At 44.7% G+C, this 12,759-nt stretch overlaps 1 protein-coding gene and 1 long non-coding RNA gene across 4 annotated transcripts in view; one reads left to right on the top strand and one right to left on the bottom strand.

Annotated features, from left to right (window-relative positions):
* Positions 1-7,108: 7,108 nt before the first annotated feature.
* LOC132655213 (uncharacterized) lies at positions 7,109-11,757 on the bottom strand. Of its 3 annotated transcripts, none has more exons than XR_009592922.1 (3): positions 11,040-11,757; positions 9,020-9,910; positions 7,109-8,898 (listed from the first exon to the last, which is right to left on the bottom strand). It is a non-coding gene; the product is annotated as an uncharacterized LOC132655213 (long non-coding RNA). The 3 variants fall into 3 exon arrangements; XR_009592923.1 differs by having other exon boundaries at positions 7,109-9,910; positions 11,040-11,166; positions 11,639-11,757; XR_009592921.1 differs by having other exon boundaries at positions 7,109-9,910.
* A 120-nt stretch (positions 11,758-11,877) lies between these two features.
* Ube2g1 (ubiquitin conjugating enzyme E2 G1) overlaps positions 11,878-12,759 on the top strand; it is a 67,121-nt gene continuing 66,239 nt past the window's right edge. Inside the window, exon 1 of the mRNA XM_021657414.2 lies at positions 11,878-12,310. Within this exon, the coding sequence (XP_021513089.1) occupies positions 12,265-12,310 (46 nt within the window). The 5' untranslated portion in view covers positions 11,878-12,264. The remainder of the gene's footprint in view (positions 12,311-12,759) is intronic.

The following is a 12,759-nucleotide window of genomic DNA, read 5'->3' as shown; positions in this document are numbered from 1 at the left end:
TAACCTCTCACGTTCTACACTCAGTACACACTTCCAAAGCTCAGTTTCCTCCATCTCTCAGGGCATGTGCAGTTCACCGATCTTCCCTTTCGAGAAGCATTCTCCTACCTCGACTTTTGTGATAACTGCTATACACTGGACTTTGTTCTCTTGCAGATTTTTGTCGGCCACTGCTGGCTCATCTTTCTGATCTCTGAATGTCTGAGTGCTTCATAGCTTCAGCTTGGTCTTCCTTCTTTTTCTTTCCTTCTTTCCTTCTTTCTTTCTTTCTTTCTTTCTTTCCTTCCTTCCTTCCTTCCTTCCTTCCTTCCTTCCTTCCTTCCTTCCTTCCTTCTTCCTTTCTTTCTTTCTTTCTTTCTTTCTTTCTTTCTTTCTTTCTTTCTTTCTTTCTTCCTTCCTTCCTTCCTTCCTTTCCTTCCCTCCCTCCCTCCTTCCCTCCCTCCCTCCCTCCTTCCTTCCTTCCTTCCTTTCTTCCTCTTCCTTTTTCCTTAATAAACAAAATAAGAGCACAGTGTAGTGGTATGCATAGTACTCAAGAGCATCCCAGCCCTCAAGAGGCAGAGGGAGCAATGTCTCTGAGAGTGTGGGAGCACTCCAGTCTACATAGTGAGTTCCAGGTCAGTCAGAGACACACTGCCAGAACTTGTCTAAAAGAGCCAAAATAATAATGATGGTAATAATATATATTGTATTATTATATAGTGTGGTGTGGTTATGGCTGTTGAGACCGTCTTGTGGGGCAGCTGGTTGGTGGGGAAGCGTGAAGAAGAGAGGACATCAAGTAGATGTTAAGCCAGGGTACTGGCTGGGTCATCTCCACGGTGGGTAAGTCCCCTAAAGGACTGGGGCTGAAGTATAAATATTTATTAATTATTTAATAAAATAATTACACAGTATATATTTTATATATGTGATGTATATAGTGTAAAACAGAACATGTCCCTCCCAGAACTTCCTGCTTCATGGATTCCACACACTCTGTGTGAACTGGTCTCTGCTTGTAGCCCCAGCTCAGAGCCTCTTGTTCACTGTACCAGAGGAGCTGCCTACTTTGCTAGCCTTTTTAAAAATCTGGATAAACTGAGCTCTGAAGCACTTCAGAATCTTCACAGTTGCTATTTCCAGTTTCTGGAATGTTCTTTATTAAACTCTTCAAATGCTACCTCTTGTTTATAAACTAAGCCCAGGATCAATGTCCTCAGAGTGCCCTCCCTTGATTACCTTATCTAGAAGAGACCCCTTTTTAGAGACAGGGTTTCTCTGTGTAGTCCTGGCTGTACTGGAACTTACTATATAGACCAGGCTGGTCTCGAACTCACAAAGATCCACCAGCCTCTGCTTCTGGAGTGCTGAGATTAAAGGTGTGCACCACCACTGCCCCACAAAGAGACCTCTCTTCTAATGTGCACTTGTGCTATTCATGTCCATTATCTCAGTTCAGGTAACTCAAAGTGACACATTTGTCATTTGTTTTGGGTCTCACTATGTAGGCCTGGAACTTGCTCTGGCTTTCTACTCACAGAGATCTGCCTGCCTCTGGTTGCCAAATGCTGGGATTAAAGGCGTGTGCCACCACCACTGGTGCTACCGCCAACATTTAACAAGTTTGCTTGTTCACTTCGGTTCTGAGTAACCCCTCCTTTAGCTGCCAGTGCCCTGAGAGTAGAGATGTGGCCTGTCTGGTTCACACATGGGCCTCAGGTTCTGGAGGCGTCTTCAGCTGAAAGCAGGCACGTAGTCAGTGTTTATTAAACAAAACCACTGCACATGCAAATGAGCTTCTGGTAAGAAATAACGGCTAGACGTATGGACTTAGAAATATTATAAAAATGTGTCTGAAGTCTAGGTATGGTGGTACACATTTGTAACCCCAGGTTAGGGAGAGACAAAAGCATCTGGAATTTGAGGTCAGATTGAGCAGTATAGCGAACTTCTACCTAAAACCAAACCAAAACAAAATAAAATACCAGTGAGCTGTTCAGTTGATTTCAATGCCCTACGACTCACATGGTAGGAGGAGAGAACAGACAGCCAACAGTTTCTCACCCACATAAATAGATAATGTAATTTTAAAATTTTGCAATACACTGTAGATTAGTGAGTTTATTTACCTAATATTGATGTGTCTCTTGGTTCTATCACTAGTATATATAATATAAATAACAAACTAGGAAAAGAAAACAGTATGAGCCATAATACTGAAACATCAAAACCTACCCTTCTAAGAATGGAGCAAGAACCTCAGTACCTGGCAGCACTTTTGTTTTTCTTAGAGAGACATGAACAGATATGTTCATCCTAGACAGGCACCAATGTCAGAGTAAAGAAACAATTCTGTCCAAGACATGGTGACCAAATAGCCTCTGTGGTGACTTGCAGGGACATGGGCAGCTTATGGGTGGCTGTACCACAGTCTCCTTGAAGAAGGGGAGGCCTCGTGGGACACCTCATTTGTCCTGCTGTGTCTTGTGAGTCCTTGCCAGCTTCAATGGGGAAATGTTAGTAGGCCCATCCTGTGAGAGTCTCATTCGGGAACTTCACAGTTCTTTTATTTCAAAGTGGTGACGGCCATGTGCCTGCAGGACAGAGCTCCACAACAGTGTGTTTATCTCTGGGAATGGGGAAGACCAGGGTGTTACCCCACCCTGCACGTCTGTACCGAGGCCAGCTGGAAAAACTTCATTAATACATCACATTAATACAAATTTATTGATTTATTATGTATTATTTAACATGTATTATTTAAATAAAGCTTAGTGAGCTTGTACAATCAATATAAAAAAATCAATTGATTTTGAAAGCATTTTGAAACAGGGTCTTGCTACACAACCCTAACTGCCAGGAACTAGTTCTGTAGAGCAGGCTGGCCTGAAACTCCCAGAGATCCCCCTGCCTCTGTCTCTCAAGGGCTGATATAGTAAAGGCATGTATTGCCATGTTGTCATTTTTAAAAATTCTTTATTACCGTGTGTAGGAGTGGGCATGTGTGTGTGTCTATATATGTATATGTGTCATGGTATGAGTCACAGGATATCTTTGTGTAACTGTTTCTGTTCTTCCACCTTTACATGGGATCCAGGGATTTACCCACTAAGCTATCTTGTCAATTCCTTTCAACTTATTTTAATCAATCAATCAATCAAGCAAGCAAGCAATTAACTAATTTAGAGATAGGGTCTCACTTTGTAGTTCTGGTTGTCCTGGAGCTAAGTACCTCAAACTATCCATGAACTCAGAGGTACACATGTCTCTGCCTCTGAAGAGCTATGATTGTAGGCATGAACCATCACAGTTGACTCAAATGCCAGTTTTTCATTGGGTGTTGGATACTGAATACAGGGCTTTTTTGTTCTAAGCACTTGTTAAATCACAGAACTGTGTTCCCAGGGGCACAAAATTCATTCTGAGCACAAGCACATGAATTTAACAACAAAGACATATACACTAAGGAATATTACAATTTTAAAATATAAAAAGTAATGTTTTTAGCTGATTGTGGTAACACAAGCTTTTAATTCCAACATCGAAAAGGCAGAGGCAGAGGCTGAGAGGCAGAGGCAGAGGCTGAGGTAGAGGTAGAGGCAGAGGCTGAGATAGAGGCAGAGGCTGAGGTAGAGGCTGAGAGGCAGAGGCAGAGGCTGAGAGGCTGAGGCTGAGAGGCAGCTGCTGAAGTAGAGGCAGAGGCTGAGAGGCAGAGGCTGAGGCAGAGGCAGAGGCTGAGGCTGAGAGGCAGAGACTGAGATAGAGGCAGAGGTTGAGGTAGAGGCAGAGGTTGAGACACAGAGGTAGACAGATCTCTATATAAAATAAATGGTTTAGTGAACTTGTAGGATCAATGAGTTTGAGGCCAGTCTGGTCTACACAGAAAGTTCTAGGCCAGCCAGGGCTATATAGTGAGTCTCTGTCTCAAAATAAAGAATAAAGGGGCCTGGAGAGATGGCTCAAGTGTTTAAGGGCACCTGTGCTGTTTTAGATGCCTGAGATTCAATATGGAGTCCTGGAGCTGGAGTTACAGGTGCTGGCTGATACAGGTGCCGGACTGAACCTGGTCTTCTGGAAAATATCAACTGCTCTTAAGTGCTTAACCATATCTCCACCACAATTATTTTATTTTAAACTATATATGTTTATGTTTGTTTGTGCGTTTTTTGGTTCTTTAGGGACAGGGTCTCACCATGTGGCTGTGGCTGTCCTGGGACTATGTAGACTAGGCTGGCCTGAAACTCAGCAGTCTGCCTGTTTCTGCCTCTGAGTGCTTATATCAAAGGCATGTGCCACTTCACCTGGCCTAATTTTCAAATTTTAATATTTATTTATATGTTATGTGTATGGGCGTTCGTCCTTCATGTGTCTGTGTACCCTGTCTGTTTGTGCCTGGTGCTCTTGGAGGCCAGAAAACAGTGTCAGAGCCCTTGGAACTGGAGTTACAGACAGTTGTGAGCCTTCATGTGGGTTGGGACTCAAACTTGGGTCCTCTGAAAGAACAGCTACTGCTTTTAACTGCTAAGCCATCTCCTCACTTCTAAACATAAAACTTTATCCCTGCTAGATTGGTATTATTTATAGGTGTTTAACAACAGAAACTTGGGTGTAGTCCTGAGGTAGAGCACTTGCCTATCACATGTAAGCCCTGGGTTCAATTTAAACACAAATAAATAACAAAAACCTTTTCATATTTACATACTCAAGATTTGCCTGAACATCCTTATCAGAATTTATATGCCAGTGTTCTCCAGCAAATAAACGTATTAAAAAAAAGATTTAATTTTATATCTAGGACATACTATTCCCTGTTATTTTTATAAAATCTGTTCATTTCTCAGTTTCTCGCTTAACCTGGCTATCACACAAATAATTAAGACCTTTATATTTGTTTAATAATAAGCTTCATAACACAATAACTGAGCAGTTATTACTCTACTCTTAACATTCTAAGCTAATCTGGTTTTCTCAGACATACTTGCACTTTGTAGCTTTACTTGCTCTAACTCCTCTTCTGAGATCACCTGGACCTCTCCTGGCGAGTGAATCCCCTACTTCTTCTAACTCTTCCTCCCCTGATTGGCAGGAAGTCAGCCCTATTCTCTCCCCTGCTCAGCCACTGGGTGTAAGCTGCTTTATTGGCATATCAGGGGACAACTGGGGATCAGTGTTTACACAATATTGAGACAAGAGATTTTCAGAACAAGGATTGCAACCAGATATGAGGGGTACAAAAATCAGCATTTGCAATAACCTTATGCCTACAGGTCTCAGAATGGGAGAAGCAGCTAAAGAAAATCCTAGGAGCTGACCATATAGTAAGCATGGATCTGTCAATCAGCCCAGACTAGGTAATATAGTGGGTTCCAGGAAGAAGGATTCTAAGAAAAAGATGCCTTAATAGGATCATGCACTACTCTGGGCAGAGTAGTGAAGTAAAAGAGATAATTATATTTAAGGTACTGCCAAAAAAAATATGTATATATATAATTGGAAACTGCAAGCCAAAGACAAATTCGTGTACAGAATAAATGTAATTACGATACATTACAATAATTGGCTCTCCTTTTCCAAATTTATAAAGTCAAAATAGTATAGAAACAATTTAATGAAATAATTAAATATGATAATCGAATTTAGGGAAATGAAATATGGAAGGTAATATAAGACATTTAAATCTACTGATCGCAGCAGCAATGAACACATGAGGTCTAAACTGATGCCTGAGAAAATGATCATAGGACTTCGCCTTATTTATTTATTTATTTACTTACTTATTTCACGCGTATGTGGGAGGGAGATACACATGTATGTGGTGGTCAGATGACAACTTGCAATCTTTGGTTCTCTCTTTCTATCATATGGGTCCCAGGGATCAAACTCAGGTCATCAGACTTGCTGACAGAACCTCTCGACTGAGCTTCTCAATGCATTCAAGCGTATGCTTTAGAGAAATGAGGTAATTAACACAAGAATATACTCATGAAATGAAAAACACTGAGCCATGGCAAGGATTTACAAATGAGAACGAGCTACTATGCAGCATTTTTGTTTTTCACTATAAGCCATCATACTTTGATTATGAATTATAACTGTGTCTTGCTTCAGTATACTTTTAAATAGTGTTGGGGGTGTAGCTCAGTTACTAGAACACTTGTCTAGCAGACAGGAAGACCTGAGTTAACTCTTCAGTGCTGCCTTAAAACAAACAACAAACCAAACCAAACCAAACCAAAACGAATAAAAGATCCTTTATTATTATTATTATTATTTTTGAGATAGGGTTTCTCTGTGTAGTCCTGCCTGTCCTGGAACTTGCTCTGTAGGCAAGGTTGGCTACAAATCCACAGAGATCCACCTGCCTCTGCCTCCTGAGTGCTGGGATTAAAGGTGTGTGCCACCAACATTTGGCAAGATACTTAAATTGTAAAAAAGTTTTTTTTGTTTGTTTGTTTTTTTTTTTTTTTTTTTGCTTGTTTTATGAGACAGGGTTCTTGTGTATCCCTAAAAATGATTTATTAGGGCTGGAGAGATGGCTCAGCAGTTAAGAGCACTGGCTGCTCTTCCAAAGGTCTTGAATTCAATTCCCAGCAACCACATGGTGGCTCACAACCATCTTTAGTCAGATCTGGTGCCCTCTTCTGGTGTACAGGCACACATTGCAGGCAGAACCTGTGTACATAAAAAATAAACCTTTAAAAAAAAAAAGATTTATTAGCTAGGTGGTGGTTGTGCATGCTTTTAATCCCAGAACCTGGAAGACAGAGGCAGGTGGATCTCTGAGTTCGAGGCCAGCCTGGATTACAGAGAGTTCCAGGACAGCCAGGGCTAAACAGAGAAGCACTGTTGGTGGCAGGGAGTGGGGGAAGGAGGGGAGATTTATTTATGTACATGAGTACTTTGTCTGTGTAGTTGTATGTGTACCATGAGCTTGTCTAGCAAAGACATAAGAAGAGGTCAGATCCCAAAGAACTGGAATTATGATCTGAGCTGCCTTTTGGGTAATGGGAGTGAAACTTGAGTTCTCTGTAAGAGCTGCACAAGTTCTTAACCTCTGAACCATTTTTCTAGCTTTGCCCTGGCAAACAAAAGATATTTTAAAATGAACATTCTGGTCTGGAAAAGATTTTTTTAAAGTTTCTTCTTCTTCTTTTTTTAATTTTAACAACTATCATTTATTTATTATTTACAGATCATTCTGCCTGTGCATCAGATCTCACTATAGACTCACATGTGGCCACCATGTGGTTGCTGGGAATTGAACTCTGAACCTTTGGAAGAACAGCCAGCATTCTTAACCTCTGAGCCATCTCTCCAGCCAGATTTTTTTTTTAATTTTTTGAGATAGGCTTTCAGATAGTCCATCCTGGCCTCCAACTCACTTTACATGTTACTGAGGAGAACTTTGGACTTCTGTGTTCCACCTTCAAGTGCTGGGGTCACAGGCATGTGCCACCATGCTCAGCTGAGGGGAAGTGTTTTCTGAAATGAACACATAGAAAAAGTAGTAGATCTTCAAGGACATCTTCCCCATTTCCGTAGGTAAACATTTTCAGTGAGATGAGACAGATTGCAGTAGGCAGCATTTCTGATGAGTTCAAAAAATTCTCAGAGAAAAGGATCTATTCTTTCAGCCTACCATTATTTTTACTGATTTTATTGATTTTTCTCATTCTGACATAAAAATTATTTATTTCAGGCAGAGATAGCATACCTCTAATTCTAGGACTTGGGAGGCAGACACAAGTGGATCTCTGAGGCTGAGGCCAGTCTGGCCTACAGAGCAAGTTCCAGGACAGCCAAGGTGACACAGAGAAGCTCTATTTTGAAAAACCAACCAACCAACCAACCAACCAACCAACCAACCAATAAATAAATATGGGTATGAGTGTTTTGCCTGTATGAAGTATGTATGTATGTATGTGTGTGTGTGTGTGTATGTGTACTATATGTGTGCCTGGTGCCCAAAGAGGCCAGAAAAGGGTGTTGGATTGATTCCTTGGAACTGGAGTTACAGACTGTTGTGAACCTATATGTGGGTACCGGGACTTAAACATGGGTTCTCTGGAAGAAGGGCAGTGCTCTTAACAACTAAACCATCTTTCCAGTCCTAAAACATACACTTTTATACCCAGCTAAGGTGGTTATTATTTCTGAGTGTTTTAAACTAGGATCTGGGATATAGTTCTAAGGTAGAGTACTTACTATTATGTGTGAAGCCCTGGTTTCAAACCATAAAACAAACAAATAAAGACATTTTCACATGGTTAAGTATTTTTAAGATTCACCTACACATCCTCATCAGAATTTATGCCAATGTGCTTCAGTGAAATAAAGGGGGTACATAGAACAAACATGTAAACAAAACACCCATACACATGAAATAAAATAGACATGCAGACCAGTGGAATAAAATAGAGGACCTAAAAATAAAACCACCGAATGTAGCTACCTGATTTTTGACAAAGGTATCAAAAATATGCATTAGAGAAAAGGCAGGCTCTTCAACAGTGCTGCTGGGAAAACTGTTATCCACAGGCAGAAGACTAGAACTAGATAAGCTTCTCAGTCTGTACTAAAGTTTATTCAAAACAGATTGAAGACCTTGATTTAACAATCATTATTATCATTATTTTTTTCTGAGACAGGGTCTCACTAAGTAGTCCTGGCTGACTCACAGAGATACACCTTCTTTACCTTCTGAATGCTGGAAGTAAAGACATGAACCATTATGCCTGGCTCTTTATTTTATTTTTATATTTTCAAAGACCTAAATGTAAGACCTGAGACTCTGAAAAGATTTTGAGATATAGAGATATAGGGCTTTCTGAAAGGATTCCAATAACCCAGAAAATAGCACAAATTGACAAATGAAATTAAAACAACAGAGGAAACAATTATAAGGGAAGGGACAACCTGTAGAATCGAAAAAAATCATTTCAGGATATATATATTTCATAGATAATAGCTAGAATCTATAAAGAACTAAACCTAACCCAAAACAAAATTGCCCACCCCCCAAACGAAGAAAACTCACCCAATCAATAAACAAGAAAAATGGCTGGGTGCAGTGGTGCATGCCAGTAATCCCAGCACTCTGTGAGTTTGAGGCCAGCCTGTTTTATGAAGCAAGTCCAGGACAGCCAAGGCTACACAGAGAAACCCTGTCTTAAAAAATAAAAAAAAAAATTTTTTTTCAAAAGAAGTACAAATGGCCAATAAATATATGAAAAATTGTTCAAATGTCTTTACTTGTCAGGGAGATAAAAATCAAAGCTTGAGACTCCATCTCTCTCTAGTAAAATAAGTATTATTAAGGAAACAACAAATGGGGTGAGATGGTAAAGGAACTTGTCAGTACCTCTGACTACCATCTCTGGAAAGAAGAACCGACTCCTCCAAATGTACTCCACAGTACATTTGTTTTCTGACCTTTACAGATGTACTGTGGCATATATGCATCAGCATGATTGTGAGAACAAGCACACACTAAAAACAAATGCTGTTGTAGGATGGGTGGATAGGTTAGAGACCCTTATCCTGTTGGAACATAAATTAGTGCAGTTGCTGTGGAGATCAGTTGGGAAGTTTTAAAGCAAAGGAACCTAGAGCCAGGTGCGATGGCACACGCCTGTTAACACCAGCACTCAGGAGGCAGAGGCCAGTGGATCTTGGTGAGTTCCAGACAGCCAAGGCTATGTAGAGAGACCCTGACTCAAAACAAACAAATAAACACACAAATCAAAAACAAACCTGAAAAATAAAGGGGCTGGAAAGATGCCTCAGTGGTTAGAGCACTTGCTGCTCTTGCAAAGGGCCTGGGTTTGGTTCCACCTGTCTGTATCTCCATTCTAAGGGACTTTTTTTGACCTCCAAAGACAGTGTCCACATATGGTGTGCATCCATCCATGAAGACAGTCACATACACCTAATAAAAAGAAAAAGTAATTTGAAAGAAAATGGATGGACCTAGAGAGCATCACACTAAAGAAAACAAGCCAGACTGAAAAAGACAAATGTTTTTTTCTCACATATGGAATCTAAATTTCTTTTAAAAAATAATTTATTTTATGTATGTTGGTGTTTAGCCTGCATTTGTGTCTGTGTGAGGATGTCATATCTTGGAGTTACAGACAGTTGTGAGCTGCCATGTGGGTGCTGGGAATTGAACCCAGGTCCTCTGGAAGAGGAGTCAGTGCTCTTAACTTCTGAGCCATTTCTCCAGCTCTTAGAATCTAAATTTTAACAAAATTAAGAAATGAAAGTAGAATGGAAATATTTTGGAAGAGGAAGGGAACCGGTGCAGAGGGATGTGGGACAAGAAGATAATCAAGGATGTGTATGAACGTCATGTATGAAAATGTCATAATGAAACTCATCGCTCCGTTTAATGAATACATTTAAAAACAAAAATACAGGGGCTGGAGAGATGGCCAAAGATTAAAAAAATTATTGTTCTTGCAGAGGACAGGATGGTTTCCAGCACCCATATAGTGGCTTAAAACCCTCTGCAACTCCAGTTCCAGGGCATCTGATGCCTTCTTCTGGGTTTTGGCCACCAGGCATATACATGGTACACATAAATTCACAAGGGCTCATACACACACATTAAAACAAACAAAAACTTTAAAAACAAAACCAAAGCTGGGTGTGGTGGTACCCAACTTTAGTCCAGTCCAGGCAGAGGTAGGCAGGTCTCTTAAGTTGGATGAGGCCAGTCTGGTCTGCAGAGCAAGTTCCAGGACAGCCAAGGCTACACAGAGAAATCCTGTCTCCTGGGGCAGGGGTGAGGGTGGGGGAAGAAAAAAAAAAACACAACAAAAGAGAAACCCTGTCTCAAAAAATAAAATAACCACAACAACCTCCCCCACCCCAAAAAAACAAAACAAATCAAAACAAAAAAACCCACAAAACACTGGCTTATTCCCTAGGTGGGTGCTATTTCAAAATAACAGATTCTCTCAATGTTTATTTGTGCCTTTGGTGTGGTAGAACAGGGCCAGGGAGGTTAACTCAGGGACTTGTGCCTGCTTGTGGAGTGATTTTTTGTTACACACCTGTTGGAATTCACTTCTCTTGTTCCCTTGGAGCTCACAGAAGTTGCAGGCTTTTGTGGGTAGAAACATCGCTGACTTCCCGTGCGGAACTTTTGCTTTCTACGGTCCAGGTACGGGGAACTAGGGACTGAATAAACACTTTTCGAAAGAACAAACAAAATGGGCTGTCATGTTTTCCTTCTCTCTCTGACTCTTCATTGCTACGGAGTAGACAAAGTACCAAACTGCGAAATGGGGAAGACTCTGAGGTTGATTTTTCCCTAGCCTTGGGTTTTACAGCGTGGACTTCACATAGTGGATGCCTGTCTGGATGAGTTTGATTATGAATCCCCATCCCCAGATGGAGACTGGACCTAACTGCAGCGAAGGGGTCCTCTGTCCTTCCATCTCAGCCAGTGCTGGGATTAAGGCGGATACCACCACGTATCAGACTGTAAACCACAACTCCGCATTTTACTCGCAGAGTAAATCTATCTAACCGTGCTCTGCTACGAGATTCACAACGCTATTCCAGGACATTACCACCGAGCACTCTCGCCCTCTCGGCTGCTTAAAATGGGGCTCGCCAGCACTGAACCCGGCTTTGTAACGATGACTACCTCGCACCCTCCGGACGCCGGGTTCTCGCCAGCGTCCCCGCGGCGGTCCTGCCACGCTCAGACCGCTGCCTGCGGCGAGAGGCAGCGTCCTGACCCTCTGACCTCTCTGTCATGGCGTCCGCCGGGCGTCCACCCGCCGAGGCGAGCGCGGCGAGCGCGGACCTTCCCAAGATGGCGGCGGGGCGCGGGGGGCGGGGCTCCGCCGGCGGAGGCGGGGCGGCGGGCCGAGGGGCCGGGCCGGCAGGCGTGCCGCTCCTCAGGCGGGCGGGCTCAGCGCGCTTGCGCGGCGCGGCCCTGCGCGCAGTGAGGCAGTGGCGGGGGAAGGCGCCGGTGGGGCCGGCGGGCGGGCCGAGGAGGGGAGCGGGCGAGCGAAGTCCCAGTGCGCGCCGCGGCGGCCCGGATACCCTCCCCTTCCGGGCGTGAGGCGCCGAGAGGAGAGCCGAGCGGAGCGGACTCGCACGGGCGGCGGGGCGCTTCTCGGGCCGCGCCGGACCGGCCTCCCGCGGCTTTGGCGCTCCCGTCGCGGGGCCCGGGTTCCTCCGCACACCGAGCTCCGGCCGCCGCCGCCGGAGCTCGTCCCCGGTCCCTCGGAGCCCCGGCGGCAGCCCGGGCTGTTGGTGGGGAGGATGACGGAGCTGCAGTCGGCGCTGCTGCTGCGGAGACAGCTGGCAGGTGAGCGGCGGGGCGCCGGGCCGCGATCGCGGGCTGCCGAGCCCCTCGGCCCGCCCGGAGGCCGGGGGGCGGCGGGCCGCGAGGGCGGGACGCCGCGGGTCGCGGCCGGCCGGCGACAGCGCCGGCCCGGCGGCCGAGGGGGTTGGGGGCGGGGACGGGCCGGGCGCCCGGGCGGCCGCCCCCTCCCCCACGGCTCTGGGGCGTTGCGGGGGAGGGGCGTGGGTCCCGGCCGGGCCGACCCTCCCTGAGGGGCGGGCCCCGGGCTCAGGTGCGCGCGCGGCCGCCGGCCCGGGCCGCGGCGGGGGGGTAGGGGGGGAGCGCGCCAAACTTCTGGCCCGGCGGCGCGGGGTCCGCGGAGTTGGGGCGGACAACAAAAGCGGCGGCGGCGGCGGGGCCGGGCTGGCGCGGGGCGCCCGGGGCTCGGCGGGGAGCGCGGCTCCGCGCCGCCC

Source organism: Meriones unguiculatus, chromosome 7 (genome assembly GCF_030254825.1).
Source record: "Meriones unguiculatus strain TT.TT164.6M chromosome 7, Bangor_MerUng_6.1, whole genome shotgun sequence".
NCBI lineage: Eukaryota > Metazoa > Chordata > Mammalia > Rodentia > Muridae > Meriones > Meriones unguiculatus.
This window is presented reverse-complemented; position numbering and strand designations above follow the sequence as displayed.